Here is a 20,503-nt window from a genome sequence, read left to right as displayed (position 1 = left end):
TGATAATGCATACAAGTGCAATGATAATGAATACATCTCTGCCTGATTAGAGGAACACAACTGGCCCATTCTGCCTCAGTCCTGTGGTAAATTGGAGAACAGAGGACTTTTAGATTCTAACCCCACAATGTCATACCCTTCACGTGTCCCCTATGACAGACGGCCCATAAAACCCTTTCAATAAGTTGTAAAATGGAAATGGTGCCTCCTATCTTCAATGGAGAAATGGAGCCATAAGCATAAATATATTACACACTACCATTTAACGGTTTTGGTTTGGTAAGATTTGTTAATGTTTTAGAAGTAGTCTCTTATGCTCACCAAGGCTTTAATTTATTTGATCAATAATACAGTAAAATCAGTAATATTGTGAACTATTATTTAAATTGTTTGAGGTTTAGTCCAGTTTTACTGAAAAATACTTGCTTAACTCGCTTTTAGTCTTTTAGTTTGTTACTCCTCATAACTGTGATTAGAATTTATTCCCCAATGCCTGAACAAACTGGATTTCAGTGCAGCCAATTTCAGGTGAGGTGGGAATAAACACAAGCACCCGCCACACACGTGAGCATAATGACAAACAATGCAGCTATTTGCAGACAAGCAGAGCAAAACAGTATTTTACCATGCTAGGGCAAACAAAGCCACCACAAGCGGTACACATGTGAATAAACCATGACCGGTTTCCATATAAACATCAGCAGTACAATCTCAAAGTGCCCGCTGGACTGAAATATGCTGCTTTTAGATTAGAGATCAGTACCTCTGTTTTATTGTCTTCTCTTTACGCCACACATGCTGTTGAATTGTAATTTGATATCTGGGTAGATCATATCGTTTGGTGTCTCTGACCAAATGGACTGCATTTTAATTAACTTTTTAAATAAAAAAATTATATCGATTTTTGTCTCTACCGTTCATGAGCAGGTTCAAACTGAGTTCTGAAATGATTTAACAGAGATAGAAAGCCCCCGATTACGAGGACGTCGGATGAGATAATGAGCAAATTAAATGACCAACCCTGCACTGAAAGAACGCAGTCTGCACAGGACATCTAACTGTGCACCCAACTGAATAGTTCAAAGGTTTAGATAAGGGCTTTATACTCTTTTTGAAGAACTTTAGAATGTTCCTTCAAAGTAGAAGTTCATATAAATGAGAAATTACCCGTAACAGAGCTGTCCAAGTTGTCCATGCTGGAGCCTGGCGTGTGTTCGATGCCCCTAATTGGCGGCGACATCTCATATCCTTCGTCTTCCTCATCGTCATCTTCATCAGGAAGGTCTGTCTCAATATCAGACACTAGGGTGCTGGAGATATAACCCACGGGCGGTGCAGGGGCCAGGGGCGGGTAAGGCCCACCCTGCATGTGCCTAAGGAGAATTCAAGAAGTCAAACATGAACATACCACGCTTTTTTGCATAACCAAGCAAGAGCTTCAAGGGTTGTCAGAAGGAGACAAAGGGTGTCAATGAGTGACAAGCCTAAACAAAAGAGAAATGCGTGGGGTGTGCTGTCTGTCAGGCGAAATTTGGTATTCCTAGAACATTCCTTGTCATCTCTCCGATGAATTGGGACAATTCGGCTAATTCAGCAGTGCCACGGTTTGCATGCTAACACAATGACCTACTAATTGCAGCTTGAAGAGGATACAATGGCAACCACTACAGGCATGTCTTTGCTGCAGCTGTCACCCACTAGACAGCTAGGTTCGATGACAGCCCTACTGTGTGTCTATATATATGTGTATCGATGTGTGTTTGTGCAGTGCTGCTGCTGCTTTGATGCGGTCTATGCCAGGATTTGTATATAATTATGGGCTCTTCCCAGTCGTCACAAATGTTCTATGAGCAACATACTCATTATGGTGGTAACATGACATCTTCCTCCTGACAAGTAGAGGCCGTTTCCTCGCAGTGCCGATTGTAATAAACGGAAGTTGGTTTCTCTTGGAAAAACAGGTTGAAGCATGGCTTTGGCATAGGGGCTTTATAAGAATGCGTTACGCAGTCTGGGAGAAATGACTATCAGTTGTTTTCATATTTAATTCAGCTACATCCACCTTTTTCATTTAAATCATGCTTCTATTGACAATGACAAACAAATGTGGTGCAATAAAAACAGATATTTTTTTATTCAGTTTAATTCAGTTTGTGTGGGTAAAAAGGAAGCCAGTTACAGTAAGTAAAGGAAAAGAAAAAAAAAAAAAACAGCTCTTTGAATCTTCAATGTTAAATAGTCATTTTTATATTTTACAATTGCATTTAGTGCCTCTAGTGAAGAGGTGCTCAAACTTGGAATGTAAGTGTTGCATTATACCCAAGTATATTAAACTGTACAATTTTTAAATCAAATTCACTTATATTATCCAGTGTATCGAGATCTTACCAAGTCTGTTTAGCCATGTCCAACCGGTAAGCACGGGTTAGCTCATCTAAGTGGGCTTGGAGCATGGGCTGTATTTCTTCACGTGGGGATGGGCTCAGTGTGGCTGTGGACTGCTTGCCAAAGGAAACTGCTGCAGGGGAGGAGGCCACACCCCTTATGGGAGGAGTGGGCACCCGTTCTTCCTCTTCCTCCAGCTCATCCTCTAAACCCTGATGGAGGTATGTCTGCACGGGCAAGGGTGGGCCCCAACCATCACTATCATATCTGAAACAAATGAACATAGAAACAAAATGAAAACAGACCACAAACAGGTCCCTGTGGCACCCCATGAACAGTTGTGTGTTAGGCAAGAGAGAAAGGAATATTGTTTTTTTTTTTTTTTTTTTTTAGAAATGTTAGTCTAGCCAACAGTTATTGATATAGTGAGACTAAGGTTTATCAACATAGTGGTAATGATGTAAATCTTGGGTTAAATCTAGTGGGATTTTCTCAGCTTTACTTGTTCTTTAATGCAGGCTGATCTGGCAGAGTGGCTGCGTTTTCTTATTTCCCAGAACTGTGCTTATACATGCTGAAATAATACATGACATAAAGCCAACGTTCATTAGAGGAATTTGTCAGTGCACATCCCGTAGGACATAACAGTTTTAATCTGAAGCCATTAAAGACAGTGGCGAGATTTACTGCGGAAAGACTACTCATTTGCCAGAGAGCCTATTAAGCCCGATGACTCTCCGAGATGGAAATTAACAGGGTTGAAAGGCAAGCACAACTCTCCGGCAGGGTATTTAATTTGTATCACCACCTTCATGTTTTCTTTTAACTGTACAGATGGGGCGATGCTGATGTCAGACAAGAGTGGAGTGCCATCGTAAGTGAAAGTATATTAAAAGTTGCTGAGCGTGAACAGTTTGTCAAACAGGGTTTTAATATTACATCTCGTCTATTTATAATGGACAACAAATACATAATTTAGTGCTAGTGGTTTGATTAACTCTCTAAGGAATAAATAAATACCATTGGCAGATTTATCGATAATATATCAGCTAGCAAGAACAAGACTTTGAACAATTTCTTACAAACATCATGGTCGGTTTTATTTTAAACCACCATTTTTATCACTTGATGGGAAAAATCCAATGCTTAATAACATGGATCATAATCTCTAGATATTATAGATGTGACCATTGAATTTGCAGTATAGAGTGTCTCTATTACTTGTACTAGGTAGAGCTGAATGAGTGACTCTGAACCCTACCCTCCTCCGTCATGGTGCTCTGAGGCATAGTGGTCCATCTCTGTGCCTGGAAGAGGGTGGATAGGAGGGGGAGGGAGTGGAACATTAGCCCAGTTGGAGCCATTCATCTTGGTGGGCTTGGCGTTTGTTTTGGTCTTCTTCTTCTTTCCGCCTTTCCCACCTACAATAGCAAAAGTTGGGAATATTTTGTTAAAGTCTGAATGCAGAATGATGCCATGTGATTAGCCAATTCCACGTTTTCACCTTAAAAAGAAAATCGATTTATTCCCCACATGACATGTGCTTGAAATTCTCTATGCTAAGTGAAGGCACTTGCAATGCCACTGTCAAACACAATTGCTTAATTGTATGTTAGAATGTACAACTCCAACTGCTTTCAAAATGTTCCCAAGCCAATACGGCCATAAAAGCAATCTCAAGGCTGTGTGGTGAAAGAAACAGTTCGCAGCATGTCAATGGCTCAAAGACTGAAGACTAAAAAAATACTGAAAAAACCTTTGACCTCCTTTTAACTATGATTGCTATTCATGCAACTTGCTGGAATAGCTTTGCTTACAACTCTGGTTCTACTCTATGAATGTGCACTTTTCTTTACTCTTAGAAAAAGTATTGGGAAAGAAACAGAACGTGTCAAAGATGGAAAGAAAAAAGGCTGTTGAACTCCCTTTGCTTTGTTGAACTTGTATGTTGCATCCACAATCTCCCTGGACAAAAGATTTGGCAAATCACACACTTGCCCAAGAACTAGTACGAAGGATAGTAATTAATCACCCTTCTCTCACAATCTAATTAACAAAACCATCTAAATGTAATGGCCATCAGTGCCAGATGAAGACATTTGGGACGAGGAAGTCTTCATGCAGACTTCATACAGAGGCTGCAGGGTTCATTACTCTAAATTATTAATGCCGCCGCTGGCAAACTCGACATGACCAGTGCGTTGCCGCATGTTGCCAGATCCTCCCGCGTTTCAAGCCAGTCATAAAATAGCTGAGGCTGATGGAGTCAGACACACGGCCAAATGCAAATGGGGGGGAAAACCTTCACTGGCAGTACTTGTGCTGTATGGGATCCTATCTGTCATCATCTGCCTCTGTCTGCCAATTGCCTCTAATTATCCCTGCCGCCTCGAAATGTTCCGATTTAGGCAAACCTTTGGGCTTCAAACATCATGTTATTTAATATGATGCCAGGACTTTGACAGGGCTATACATTAAGTCCAAAAAACTCTTTATAAAATCCATGTTGAATCACATTCAAGGGCTATGAAAAGACTATCTTCCCTGGATCTTAAAGGAACATTCCACCCAAAAATGAAAACGATCATGTTGTTCCAAAACCATACGACTTTCTTTCTTCTGTGAAAACCAAATAAAGAAATTTGAAGAATTGTGCTGTTCAGTGAGTTGAATTAAAGACTGAGGCTGTCACGCTTTAAAAAAAAGATGCAAATGCAACATAAAAGTGGTCCCTATGAATTGTACTTTATGATTTTATAATAATTTAGTGATAATAAATAACTAGTTCTTGGAGCATTTAGAAATTTATGAGACACGCTCTTTTGAATCTTTTCAAACAACTGCACTCAGACCAGCATTTGTGAACTGGTTCGACCAAATAATTAATAATTGATAGTTCATAAAACCATGCCTAACTATATTGCTCACAAAATGGACTGATTTGGCTTTTGAGTTCAGTCAGTGTTGTTACTGTTAACTAAAATTTAAAATATTATTATAATTGTTTTTATTAATTGAAGCTAATATAAATAAAATATAAATATTAGATGAAAAAAATGATCTGAATAGAAAAAATAAATATAAAAGCAAAAATAAAAAAAATACAAAAGAACAAAAACACTAAAACTAATATTATATAAATAATACTAAAACAAAAGATTGTTTGCTGAATAAATGTGTGTTCCTCATAAGCTATCACATGGCTTCAGAAAACTTGAAATAGAGTCATATGGACCACTTTTAATGATGTTTTTTTTGTCCTTTGCTTGAAAACTCAGTTTACATCCATCGTACAGTACATAGAGAGCAGCCAGAAAGGGAAAACCAGTACAATGATTAAAAAACAACTGTGTGTCAAAATGAAGAATTCACACAGGTTTGGAACAACACGAAAGAGAGTGTTTTCAAAATATTAATTTTTGGGTGCACTGTTCCTTTAAGAAAAACAAAAACAAGTGTGAAAGAGCAGGCGCAAGAGGATGAGTACTGTAGCTATGCACAGTTTAAGGCAGATTTGTCATACGGTGGCTGACGTTTATGATATTCTCGGCAGTCAGCCTATTACAGAGCGTTCCCATCGCCGGAACTTCTCGCTGACGGTGCGCTATTGTTCCGACGGCCGAGGGAGAGCGGGAGGCATTAGGAGTCTTGCGGAGGGATGGAAGTGTCAAACGAAGATGAATAAAGCATGCTAGTAATAAAAAAAAAAATAACAACAGCCTAGAGGCAGAAGTGGCTGGAGTGGGGGGAAATAATTGGGTTTCCTAATCGTTCCTCTGGGTGACGCGCGGCATCAGCCAATAAATGGAGAGATGGCGTGATCACTCAATCACTCCCTCTCTCTTTCCTCCTTTCTTTCTCCCTCTGTTTGTTGAGTAGAGGGCATCAATAATGTAAACGAGTCTCTGCTGATGAGTCGGGGCAGCTCCTGAAATTACCAGTGTAAGAAATGTGAGGAAAACAGACAGGAAGGGCGCTGTGGGACAGCAGTGACTCGACTGACAAACATGAGGTCGCTTTCTGAATTAGGCCAAACCAGGCCGGCGAAGAGGCAAAGGAATGTTTCATAACTTATAAAGTTGCACACCTTTAACACATCAATGAGAGCTTGCTCAACTCGGACCTGTTCTATCTTGTACAATGAATTATGATCTAATTCTATGTTATGGTGGGAAAAAGAAGTAATAACAGTATTTGAAAATCATTTGCTTTTAGTGGGGCAGTACAAAGACTTTATGCATGTGAAAATGCATGTGTTTCTGATTAGGAAAAGAGTTTTTCAGTTTTTCTAAGGAAGGCTGTGAATTTTGGCTCCAAACACATGCGCAACAGCAAACATGCCCTCTGAAAGTGGGTGAAACACGTTTTACTGTACTTTAAACGCATTTAAATTAATTATAAACCTGATAAGATGCTAAAAGTGACATGATCTCTGATATAAAGTGAGACCCTGACTTGTCAAAAAATAGTATCAAGCAAGCATCTATTTTTAACAGATTAAAAAGTTCTGTGTTGAAAAGATACACCAATTCCCTGATATAAATATTTCAGAATTATTTGGGATAGTAAGCCAAAATGATCCTCAGCAAACAAATGAAGTACACATGTTTTCTTGGAAACAATCAAACGTAATGTGATGGCCTTTTACTTTGGAAATGTAAACGTAACACTTATTTAGTCTCTCCTTTTGCACCCTCAGATTCCAGATTTTCAAATAGTTGTATCTCGGACAAATATTGTGCTATCCTAACAAACCATACATCAATGGAAAGCTTATTTGATGTATAGATCTCAATTTCAAAAAATTGACCCTTATCACTGCTTTTGTGGTGCAGTCACATATATATTCAATTAAATCCTAATAATATTTCACAATATTACTCTTTTTGCTGTATTTTGACATTTGAATGGTAGTGTATATTTCCAAAAGCATGATCTGTATAATTTGTCTGAATGCTAAATAATAAAATACGACAACAGTTTTCATGTTAATCAGGTTGCTACACATGTGATATCAAATTATATCATTACAGCCATTAACATGCTGTACAAATGTTAAACAAGATCAGAATGTTTCGATTTGGTCAACTGATCTCTATCTTCTAAACAATCCTCGCCTGAAGAGGTTGAGATGTTTGACCTAAATCTACCCTTGGAGTCCTAATTGTAGCCCATGAAACACTTGAGCCAGATGCTTGGAGAGCTTCCCATCTAATGTCTGAGGCTGCGTTGGATTACTGCACAGTTAAAGCACTGGCATGAAACTTGATTAGAGAGGAGAAAGAGAGCCACATGGACAGCGAGACGAGAGGATGGGGGCCGGCTCCGTGTCCTATAAATGACATTGTAATTTTCAGTACATGAATTTTATTGTAGCTTGTAACCATTAAAGGGAGGAATCGGCTCAGATCAAGCTGCTCTAGTGCATGTGTGCATTTCCGAGTGGTTTCTTTTATGTTGCAACAGTAACCTATGACGAAACAAACCTCTGCTTAAATCAAAAACACACTGACATTGTTAACACAGGGTTAATGACAATGTCAAAAGATGCTTTGCCGGAATTACAGCGTGTGCAACAGGTCAAACCGAGCCAGAAGATAAAGGTTGAATGGATTGTGTCATGCGCCATTTCCCCTTCACATGTGAAAAGTGATTTTAAACTTTGCCTTTTAACCCTCTGGTGCTGTTCAGTCATTTCTGACTGGAAAATTGGTAAAGGTTTTGGCATTGCTATGTGAACACAAAAAAATCATGGATATGATTTAAAAAAGTTAAATGGTCCTGAAAAAATAGTCACACTTCGTCGTACTTTAGTCGTACTATTCATGGCCAATAATGACTGCACTGGAAATGAATAGGAAGCGAAATTCATCTAGTGAGTGTTTGGTACTGCGGCTAAACAAAATTTGACATCAGATATCAACATCAAATTTGGAACACAACTTGTTTAGATTTATGGCTTTGATTTTCATGCATTTTGAGAGTAAAACATATTTTGGAAAAATATATATTTCATATAAATGTACAAATAGTACTTTTGTGCATTTTTAATAATAATTAACCTTTTTTTTGTTTCACTTTTTCACTTTTTAATTTCAGTAATCTGCCAGTTGTCTTCTTTAAAAAGAGACCAAGCAAAGCATTCAAGTTTATATGACAGTTTAAGTTGGAAATGTTATGCTTGTGGTGAACAGGTAATAAATGAATCATAACTATTCCATAAATATAGTAGTACTTTAAAAATCCCCTAAAAACGCAACATATTAAATAAATTATTGACTTACAATTTCATACATTCATTAAAAAACAACAACAGCAAAAAACAAAACAAAAAAAACACAGCACCAGAGGGTTAAAGGATGAATTTATGGAATCATTATGCAAAGGTCAGTGCTCAGAATTGCCTAATATCACAGCAGAATCATATTTTAGTACTAGAAACCTGCTAGAACCAGGACTTTTCTGTCCAGGCCCTCACACAATGGCTGTAGATCCAGTCGACTTGACTACAAGGAACACAGTTATTACACAAACCCATATTATCAACAGTACAGAGCAGGAGTCATGGCGTATGCACCACGGTTAGTGGAGGTGAAAGGGGAGAGGGGTAGACTGAAGGAAAGATGCGGGTGGGCTGCTGACCCTGGACCGGTGAAATACCAACCTGACAGACTGTTGCTCCGATCTGAGCTGTTGTGGGAGCTGGTGGTGCTGAAATCCTGTGATTGGTTGTGCGGCATTCTATTACACAATCCGTCAGCCAATCGGTAGTCAGGAATGAAAAGGAGTGCTAGTGGAGGCGAAGGGCAAAAAAGTGGCATCAGGTGGAGGGCAAGATGGCACAAGCGCATGCAAGGGCGTGCAGTTAGAGCAACAAGCAAAGCACTGATCTCACACACAACTCCTACTCTATTTAAAAATCCTATTCTTTATAATTTAACCATGCTTAGACTCAATACTTGAAAATGTAAAAATAAATACAAATAAAATGAAATGATTAAAACTATTTTAAAACAAATAAAATTCAAATAAAAGTATTTAAATGTATTATTTGTTATATATTTATTATAAATAATTATAATGCATATAATATATAAAATATAACTATATAAATTTATTACTAGTAATCATGTTAAATTATTTATAATGATATTAAATATAAAATTCTATAAAAAATAAATGTATAACAAAACATAACATAACATAACATAATATACAAGTGGCTGCGTTGATAAAGTGTTCTAAATCATTCACTTACAAGTCTTTCTTTCTTTCTTTCTTTTGGTTAGGATGCTGCCTATTTAGGTAGCAGACAGCATGGCAGCTCACTAGGCTCTGGAACAGAGCCCTAATTGCTTTAAAATCTCTCAATTTGTCTAGTTTCTTTGGAAAGTGTCTCATTCAGAGGTTAACAACATACATTAGTGCTAATTTTCCTGGAATTAATTCAATTTGTTGGCAAGTTAACCAGTTCATGGAAACATTTATACTTGTGATTTACAGTAATTTCATAGTTAGAGGTTTATTCAAGTCCAAATGAAAGCGGAAATGGTTTTTAATTGCGTTAAGGAACATCTACAATTTATCATTCTGCTCAACTGCAGAGAAGTTCATTAATATGGATAGTAGTACTTTTTGATAAAAAAAAAAAAAAAATTTGTCTAAAAGCTTTTCAAAATAGAATAAATCTTGGCTAATGACGTTACATTCTTTTAGCCCAAAGACAATTTAAATAATAAATGTGGTTGGTCGGAAACACATTCAAGGGTCATGGATTTTGTTATGGGCCAATGATACACAGTCTTATTGCTCCTGAATGTCAGAAAAATGCAACATTAATACAACGATGGTCAAATTAACACTGATACAAACCTCAGGCAATATCCAGAAATAGATTTTGGACGCAAAGATTTTGGACGCAAATAAAACGCACAAACAAGCTCACACACACCCCTGCAGCCCTTCAGCCCGACTCACTGTTGTTGCAGGAGTTCTTGTCTGGCAGTGAGTAGCCCAGGCTTGCCATTTCCTGCTTGGCCTGTAGGGAGGTCTTCCACTGGGCCTCAGGCAGATCGACGGCCAGCTCGTGAATGCTGTTGGAACGGAGGATCTGGGTGGTGGCGTAGGGCGTGGCCTGGGAGGCGGGGCTTGGACTGCCGAATCCACCTTTGGTAGTGAAGTCGATGCTGCTGTAAATGGCTCCATCTGAAAGCATGGTGCCCGTCTTATCGGCCTGGGCGCTGGGCATCACGTCTGAGTGGAACGGGAAGATGGAATACAAGGAAGACGAACAAGATTGTGAGGTTAATATGGTGAAAAAGTTATGTAAATTTTTCAAGAACAAAATATTTCAATGCATTTCAATTCAATGCTCTTTAACAACAAGTCTGATATATTTGTATTTTATTTGAAATATTACGTATTTATCTATTTATCTTCAGATTAAAGTCAATTTTTACATTTTTGAATACCCCAACAAATTCACACAAAGAAATAATACTAAAATAATTCTGGAATTATGACATTTTGGTATCTAAGGCTATGTGAAATAGAAATAATAATAACATAATAGAAATAACATAATATAATAGAAACTATAAATATATGCAACTACAAGAATACTTAATAATAATAGAAATTATAAATATATACAACTACAAGAATACTTAATAATAATATATATAATAATAAAGAAAGTTTTAAAATACTAAATCAATAATAATAATACCGATGATGATAATGATAATAATAGTAGAAATAGAAATTATAAATATATACAACTACAAGAATACTTAATACAAATATCTAATAATAATAATAATAATAGCAAATAATAATAATAATAATGCTGCTCAGAAAATTATGGAATTCTGACATTGTGGTATCTGAGGTGGTGTGAAAGATCAACAACAATAATATTATTAATATAAATTCTAAAAATATTCAACTATAAGAATACTTAATACATATTTTATACATATTTTAATTAATATATTATTTATTACATACTATATTAGAAATTACAGAATGAAATAGATTAATTATACTGAAAGTTTGTGGATATGCAATATTTTTGGTGTGAGCAGGCCTTTAGTTTCTTTTCATTCTTTCCCTTTGACTCACTGCTACTATATTCTCTACTATATTACTATATATAGGTAGTAATGCTGTAACTCTACATGTGTGAGTGTGTATATGTGTGTACTGAAGAGAAAATGATATACAGCAGCTGCATCTGCACCACTCAAGCTGCGGGTGTCCTTCACAACTCACTGCTCCACCACCATCTTTTCCTCTCTCCCCCATCACCCCTCTCCTCCGCTGTCGGCCCTTCCTCTGTCTGACAGTGGGTCAGAACCACAGCCATTCGTTTCAGTGTGACAGCAGAATGCGGGTGGCGATATAAGTCTGTCCCAGTGCATGATGAATAAATGTGTGCATCCAAAAACGGCCGATGCAATATGCATACAGGTGTTCATCTTACGGACAACACCAGGGCACCCTGAATGAATCATCGCCCATGAATATAAAAGGGGAAGAGGACATTTTCTTTCAACTGATGGCGTCAGCTTGCTTTTAACACTTTGAACTCTTGACTACAACCGATTTCACCAATTTAATATGTCCTAAATTCCTAGCCAATGCAGCAGTGGGTCTGAGAGTGGATTTACCTCCACGGCCGAAGTTGTTGAGGTCGTTGGGTCCTCCAGAACTGCTGTTCACAGTCAGACTGGTGGCCGGCCAGGAGTCAGCGAGCCAGGGGTATCCTGAATCACTGGCATTCAGCAGACCAGGACGACTGCGGGAACACAAACCATGCATGTGACACTTCATTCTCTAGATTCTGACTTTCCACAGTTTGAGCAACCAATTTCCATAACTTGCCAACTCATTTGTGATTATTGGATATGGATTTGACTGAAACAGGCAGAGTATTTTAATAATTGCTTATAAATGAAGCCTTGTGAGTGTATGAAAGTTTCATTCATAAGCTCTATAAAGCAGTGCATGGAATTTTTATATGTATAATCAGCACAGAAATGTAAAAATGCTAAAATTAACTGAAATAAAAATTAATGAGTTACAACATTAGTAATTTGCATGACATTTCCAGGCAGTTCTTTCTTTCTTTCTTTCTTTTTGATTTTATTATTATTATTATTATGAACTGAAGGTCAAATCTAATTTTATTTCAAGAAAACTATCTGGGAAAAAAAAAAATAAAAAAAAATAATAATAAATACAATATACAATTACAAGATTACATTTATATGACTAAATACAAAATAAAAATAAATAAATAAATAATAATAAATCATTAATATTCTCATATTACTACTACTACTATTAGTAGTAGTATTATATTTGCTCAGATAAGTATGGAATTATGAAATATTGGTGTCTGTGTCAGTGTGAAATTATATTATATATTATATATATATTAATGTGTTTATAAATGATTACATACATTTATACATGTAATTTATACAATAATATTATTATTATTTTTATTTGTATTATTAATATTAATACTACCACTACTACTATTAATACTATTACTACTACTACTACTACTACGACTACTACTACTACTACTAATAATAACAATAATAATACGCAACTTAAAGTATCTCTTAAATGACCAATATATGTGTAGCGGTGTAAAATGGGATTTTATAAATATTTGTATAAAAACTTAAATAAAGACATACATTTGTGTAGGTTCAGTAAGGTATCGCAAAATAATAGAAATAGACCAAGAATACATTGGAACTAAAGTTTAAAATACAGCAGAACAAAGTTTTGTGAGTCTGTTCTTCATCTGTCTGTCTCAATCTAATATTTTCCTGCAGGATTGAAAAAAAAGAATGAATTAAACACATGAGAGAAATCTGCAGGGAGTCCAAATAAAGACATAACACAATCAAATGAAGTGCATGACGTTCTCATGGCATCTCCTTTCAACAGAAAATGCTTATTTTTGTAGGATTTTTTCCTAATGATTATCACATTTTCCAATGTAGCATCTATTTTTATTTGATAAAACACTGGTAGTGTAGCAGGGCCCACTCAATATCTGAGAGATTATTTTTTTTTTTACATTTAAACCTGGAAATTATCAGAAAGCTTTAGGATTTTAAACAAAGACAGCATTTTTCATTGTAGCTTTGTAAGAACACACACAAAGCGAACGCCCTTCCGTACATGCCAACACACACCCTCAATTAACAGATCACCCTCACTATAATACACCATCTTCAGCTCAGCGAACTCCTGTGTTTTACAACACACTCCTCCACATCTGACAACCGCGCGTGTGTGTACGAGCTCACACATAGGAGGCTTGATTTAACAGGTGTTGTGTGTCTTCCCGAGGGTGTGTGTGGCGTAAAGGCATCATTAAGACTTTAAGCTGTCACGGGTGAGTGCTGTGGGCCATTACCACCACTTTACTGTGCAATCACCTCGCTGATGCTTGTTGCCATGGGCAACAGATGCTGAGGAGAACTTGTGTTTCTACCCCATCCCTTCATTTGTGCTGCTAAAGCCACACTCCCACTATAAAAATGGCTGTTAATTTCTCTTCAGAATGAGCGTAGATGGAAATAACGAGCCATTGGTTGAGGAAGGCTGGGAATGTAACAATAGAGGAATGGAGAACGAGTGGAGAGGTGGATGAATGAAGCGCTCAAGGACTCCTTCATTTTTAGGCCCTCATCTCTGTATTTCGCCTTTCATGATTGTTAGAGGAGCAATCTGTGGTCATGGTCGTGGAGACAGAGCAATGCCGGTGCGAACAGGAGATTTTGAAAGAACACAAAGACATGAGCGGAAACCAAAAGACATTTTTAAAAGCGAGTCAGTACACTCAGCGGCCATCTTGGTAATGAATTTATGCACTCATATGTTGTTCCAAATAATAATAATAATAATAACAAACAACAACAACAACAATAATAATAATAGCTATTGCTAAAATAAATAAATGCTTTTCTAAAGATTGAAATTATAATTCAGTCACTAACCCAACCATATGTCGTTCAAATAAATAAATAAATAAATAAATAAATAAATAAATAAATAAATAAATAAATAAATAAATAAATAAATAAATAAATAAATAAATAAATAAATAAATAAATAAATAAATAAATAAATAAATAAATAAATAAATAAATAAATAAATAAATAAATAAATAAATAAATAAATAAATTCTGTTGTTCCAAATAATAATAATAATAATAACAAACAACAACAACAACAATAATAATAATAGCTATTGCTAAAATAAATAAATGCTTTTCTAAAGATTGAAATTATAATTCAGTCACTAACCCAACCATATGTCGTTCAAATAAATAAATAAATAAATAAATAAATAAATAAATAAATAAATAGTTACTGTTATTATAAATATACACATAATTAACAATTAATTATTAATTAAATATTAATTAATTCAATAGTTTTAGTTGTTTAATTGTTAATTGTAATTCAGTAATTTAATAATAATAATAATAATAATTTATTATTACACAAATAAATAAACACATCAACAAACAAACAATGTTCATAATCCATTATGGCAAGCAAGCAATCAAATAAATAAATAAATAAAAAGTTATTATAAATATACAAATAATTAATTATGAATTAAATATTAATAAAATATTTCATTCGTTTTAGTTGTTTAATTAGTTCATTGTTTAATTGTTAATTGTAATTCAGTCATTAGATGATAATAATAATAATACTACTACTACTACTACTACTACTACTACTAATAATAATAATAATTATTATTATTATACAAATAAATAAACAAATCAACAAACAAACAAATAACGTTCATGATCCATTATGGAAAGTCAGTAAACAAACAAACAAACAAAGTTTAGCTAATACACCGCTATTCTGTTTAGAAAGGCTTCATTTCTGACAGCTGCCATGTTGAGCATTGTAATATCTCCTATTCATCTGACCTTGTTTGCCTGGTGTACAGTGTCTGACACAAACACGCTCATCCAAAGACTCAAGCGCTGATGTGCATCAACACACCCCAGTTGTCTTTGTCTCTTTTCTTTCTCTATTTCAACGTGACTTTCTCTCTCGTCTCCTCTCACTCCTGCTCTCTGTGGAAGTACATTTGCCCTGAGGTGGCTCGTCTCCCCCAGGCCCGGGGAACAGTGTGTGGTTTTCTGAAGCCGGGGGCAATATACCGGTAATGGCAGTGTAGCAGCCCGTCGCTCGCTAAGCCACAGGTTTTAATAAGAACCAGCGGAGCCCGAATGGAGGGTCTCGGGCCGAGGAGGCGGGGGTCCTGACAGACTAAGCACCCCCTGATGTGGCAGCTGAATGCCAAAACAGGCCCTCAGGGGGGACGAGTCATTCAAATTCATGGCTCCTCCTCAGACACGTTGACTTCTTATAGGGTAATACGTCGAGGACTACTCAAACCTTCCCCCTCCACCTCTGCATTTCTTCTGTCTGAAAAACAATCCTGCGCTCTGCTCACCTCTACCGAAATGCTCTTTGCTACCTGTTTACAATCAGGTCCTCTCTCTACCTTCACTGTTTTGGTTTTGTTTGGCCCTCAGGTGATCTTTATGAGTTACTTTTCTTTTTCAAGTGGTTTTCTCCTTCCATATTTAAAAACAATAGCTATTTAAAAAAAAAATGTTCCTGTCTTTGAAATAAATGTGCATGTCATTTCAAAGGATTTTTTTGTTCATGTTTTATAAAAATGTATTATGGAAGCCTGTTTCTGCCCTAAAGTAAGAACAAAATAAAGTAACTGCTTTTATTTAAACTGATTTTATTTCTCATAATTGTGACTATGTATGACTGCATTTTTAAATTTACTTTAAACAAAGTTTTATTTATTATTTTTAAAGGGGGAAAAAAACCTTGTTATGTTACTTTAAAGGAAAAAATATTTATTTCATATTTCATCAAAATATTGTATAACTGCATTTTCTTCTTTACTTTTAATTTACATTTTTTATATTTATTTTTAAATATATTTTAATATTTGTAATTTGTTATTTTAAAGAGAAAATCGTTTTCATTCATGTTTCATTTATTACATTTCTGCTGCTCCAGAGTAAGACAAATGAATTGTAATTTCATTTCTCATAACTGTGACTTTCTGTATGACTGCATTTTCTTATTTATTTTTTTTCTATTTATTTATTTTTTATAGATATTTTACATTCATTATTTTAAAGGAATATTGTAATTTTTCCTTGTTGTTATTTTAAAGGAAAAAAAAACTGTTTTCATGTTTCATCAGCTCCAGAGTAAGAACAATGAAGTAATTACGACTTTATGTCTCTTAACTGTGACTTTAAGTATGACTTCTTATTTTCTTTTAATTTATTTTTACATTTTCTTTGTGTAATTTTATATTTTACATTTTTTCCCCCTCCAAGGCAGAAATAGGCTCACTTGATAACTTGATCATCTCTGAAACAACCTTTCTTCAGACTTTCCTTCATATCTGACATCTTATGTGGGCAGGGAATATTAACCAATAATATAATAGTCTTACATTTCACAATTAAATCAAAATCTGCTAAATACTGTAATAGCGAGACCAAGTAAAATATATAGTTTCTCATAATAGTTAATAATTCATTAATATATACAAATGCCCATGTAGTTAGTTACTGTACCTAATACTACCCAGAACTTTCTTGGGTAAGTACACTGTAAGTATAGGTACTGTGTAACCCAAAATTGTTAAAATAACCTACACAGTAAAGTGTTACTGTGCAGGCTAAATGTCTAGGGAATGCAATTTCCTTCAAACTGAAGAGTTGGTAAATTGAGCTCGCCAGAGAAAAATGGAGGTTTCATGAGTTTGACTTTGATTTCTCTGGTAAACATCCACACGCACATGCACAGAGTCGCAGCCAGTCCTCACAGGGATCATTTGTAAGTGTGGGTGATGATGACGTTGACTGTGGTAACGGCGGCTCTGTCCTTGCATTCATCTTCTCCCGTTCGAGGTGATTAGATTGAGGAATATCGTTTTAGCAGGCATATCTCTGCTCTGCAAATCACCGGGAGCGGGGCCAGGGGCCTCATCCTATCCCTGACACCCAGCCCCGAATCCCTCTCCTCAGACAGCGAGAGCGCACTGTGACCTTGAGACCACAGAGATTTGATTTGGCTCATTTTTCCTTGCCATGCTCCTAGACACGCGCACAACTGTGAAATACAACCTCGCAGTGCGTCTGTGAGCATCGTCGTAAACAAGCCGAGTGAGCAATATTAATCCCAATCCTACTTCATAAATCAGCCGGGCTTTACAGGCCCACATGCCCTCCAATACAGCCGCAGAAAGAGCAAGCGCCAGAGAGACCCAACTAAAAGCCTACACATTAAATTATGCTTAAGGCACGCCGAAACACGCATTTGCTTTTCAGATTTACATTGGCTGGAGGATGCTGCTGCTTACTTTGAGCACAGTGAAAATCTAATATATAAACAAACATGTTCATATAAACATATAGATCTGAAAGAAAGGAAGGAAAGAAAGGAATAAAGTGCCTTGCAAAAAAGGACAGAAGGTGGGTAATGGTACACACAACTTCTTGACTGTATATACTATATATACAGTGGGTACGGAAAGTATTCAGACCCCCTTAAATTTTTCACTCTTTGTTATATTGCAGCCATTTGCTAAAATCATTTAAGTTAATTTTTTTTCCTCATTAATGTACACACAGCACCTCATATTGACAGAAAAACACAGAATTGTTGACATTTTTGCAGATTTATTAAAAAAGAAAAACTGAAATATCACATGGTCCTAAGTATTCAGACCCTTTGCTGTGACACTCATATATTTAACTCAGGTGCTGTCCATTTCTTCTGATCAGCCTTGAGATGGTTCTACACCTTCAAAAGTAACATAACGCATTACTTTCCATAAAAAGTAACTAAGTAATGTAATTAGTTACTTTTTTATGGAGTAACGCAATATTGTAATGCATTACTTTTAAAAGTAACTTTCCCCAACACTGGGTACAAGTATGTGACATTATATCACAGATCCATGGACGTGATTTTTAGGGGTGGAACGGTTCAACTTACTCACGGTTCGGTTTGCATCACGGTTTTAGAGTCACGGTTTCGGTAAGGTTCGGTATGTGCTATGTTTAGGGAAAAACTACACTGTCAAATAAAAATAGTCATGGAAGTCAAGAAAGAAAGAAAAACAAGCAAGGCTGTACATAAAGAAATTAAAGTAAAAAATGAATTAAGAAAAACAGTGCAAGAAAATGAAAGCGTGTAAGAAAAAACAATCTGCCATTATCAGTTTCTAGTTCAAGGCCTGACCAATATGCCACCTATTCATCTTCCATGAATCATTTATTCTGTGATCGATTAAGCGTAATTGTTCAGTACGAGCAATTTGGCAGCAGCCAATGAGGAGCTGCAGGAACAGATGCGGCTTCATTTGCTTTCATCTAATTAATGCTATAAACAAAGACTGTAACAACTGAACACATTCTCTCATCATCTCTCCAGGAACTTTAGTCACGGGGATTCACTGCAGAAGACAGATCAAGTGTTCTGATGCATGTAGAGCACCTTCACAGCATAAACCCACCTAAACGTGCAGAAGATTTCAATAAAATGAAACATGTATACTGTATATAATGCATTCTATTACAGTCCTGGATGTTGACTGCTCAATACATAATATAAAATATACAATACAGTAACAGTTAAGATGTGAAACACCTGTTCACTGTCACTACATTGCATTCTGTTATTATTTACATATAATATTCCAATATAAATCTGAATTTGTTCAGTAAAATAGCGTGTAAACAAAAAGTTGTGACATTAATATTTTTAATATAAAATTCGTAAATATTTACAAAATATATTTAAAAAAATTTACATTACAGATATAATTATTATTATTATTATGTGTTGATAAAATTATTATTATTATTAGTTTAAATGGGTTAAAATATCAGTATTTTATTTTTTTTACAAATAATAATTAATTTTATCAAATCAATAAAACATGCTAGAATGTAAATTTTTTACTATATTGAAAATATTGTAAAAGGTATCCTTGATGCATTCATAATGCAACAAATATAACAACATAACATAACATAACATAACATATAACATAACATAACATAACATAACATAACATAACATAATATAACATATAACATAACATAACATAATATAATATAATAGGCTTAAACTGAGAAGAATAAGGCATTTTGAATAGCTTTATAATGCATTTTATACACAGACCTCATACTGTTTGCAATAATGTCTGTCTTAATTCAGATCTACAGAGTTAAGTGCTTATCTCTGATCTCTAGGGTGTTATACAGCTAAAGACAAGGTATCACTATTAAAAAAAAAATACAATTGGACGTCCTCTTTGATTAGATAGGAGACCCATGGGATCTGGAATAGAATCTTCAAATCAATCAGCAGAACTTGACTTCCTGCAAGGGAATCAGGTGACACTGCTGCGGCTTTAATTCCAGCCATTCAAACACCTTCAATCTATTGATACAGCAGCAGAGACAATGAGAAGAGGTGTGGGTGTGTGGAATTAAAACAGAAAAACTGGATTTGGCCTGTCAGGTGTGATAAAAGACACCAAAGAGACAGACCTTCCACTCCTGTCCAGCAGGTAACTGGTGTCATTCAAACGAACCCTTACTCTCCTTTCCACCCCCTAAAAAAACCGAGGCCTGCCGAAAGATTCCAGAAGGGTTAGTCTTGCCTCTCCCTGGGGTAATTATTTTTACATTATTACACATGCTCATATTCCAGCCGCCCAGCTGAGGTGACAGGCAAATTTATCACTGCGGGGGTCTGTACAGGCAGCGGGGATGAAGGGGGGCTGACAAATGATAAAACATGCATGTATATATTTAAGAAAAATATGTTATGTTTATATATTAGCTATATTTATATATAATATAAAATAGAATAATATAGATATATAAATGTATATAAATGTAAATATTTTCTAAATATATACTGCATGTGTGTGTATTTATATAAATAATAAATATACACAGTACACACACACATATATTATGATGTAAAGAAAACCTTTTA

The 20,503-nt window shown here is 35.6% G+C and overlaps 1 protein-coding gene across 1 annotated transcript in view; it reads right to left on the bottom strand.

Moving 5' to 3' along the window:
• Window positions 1–20,503, bottom strand: part of LOC107698852 (roundabout, axon guidance receptor, homolog 2 (Drosophila)) — a gene marked incomplete at its 5' end in the record, with an annotated part of 76,473 nt that overhangs the window by 8,479 nt on the left and 47,491 nt on the right. Inside the window, 6 exons of the mRNA XM_016499981.1 lie at window positions 1,168–1,373; window positions 2,389–2,652; window positions 3,647–3,806; window positions 9,050–9,175; window positions 10,363–10,638; window positions 12,057–12,184. Of these exons, the coding sequence (XP_016355467.1) occupies window positions 1,168–1,373; window positions 2,389–2,652; window positions 3,647–3,806; window positions 9,050–9,175; window positions 10,363–10,638; window positions 12,057–12,184 (1,160 nt within the window). The remainder of the gene's footprint in view (window positions 1–1,167; window positions 1,374–2,388; window positions 2,653–3,646; window positions 3,807–9,049; window positions 9,176–10,362; window positions 10,639–12,056; window positions 12,185–20,503) is intronic.

The sequence above is a fragment of the Sinocyclocheilus anshuiensis genome, unplaced genomic scaffold (genome assembly GCF_001515605.1).
Source record: "Sinocyclocheilus anshuiensis isolate Anshui unplaced genomic scaffold, SAMN03320099.WGS_v1.1 scaffold2168, whole genome shotgun sequence".
NCBI classification, from domain to species: domain Eukaryota; kingdom Metazoa; phylum Chordata; class Actinopteri; order Cypriniformes; family Cyprinidae; genus Sinocyclocheilus; species Sinocyclocheilus anshuiensis.
This window is presented reverse-complemented; position numbering and strand designations above follow the sequence as displayed.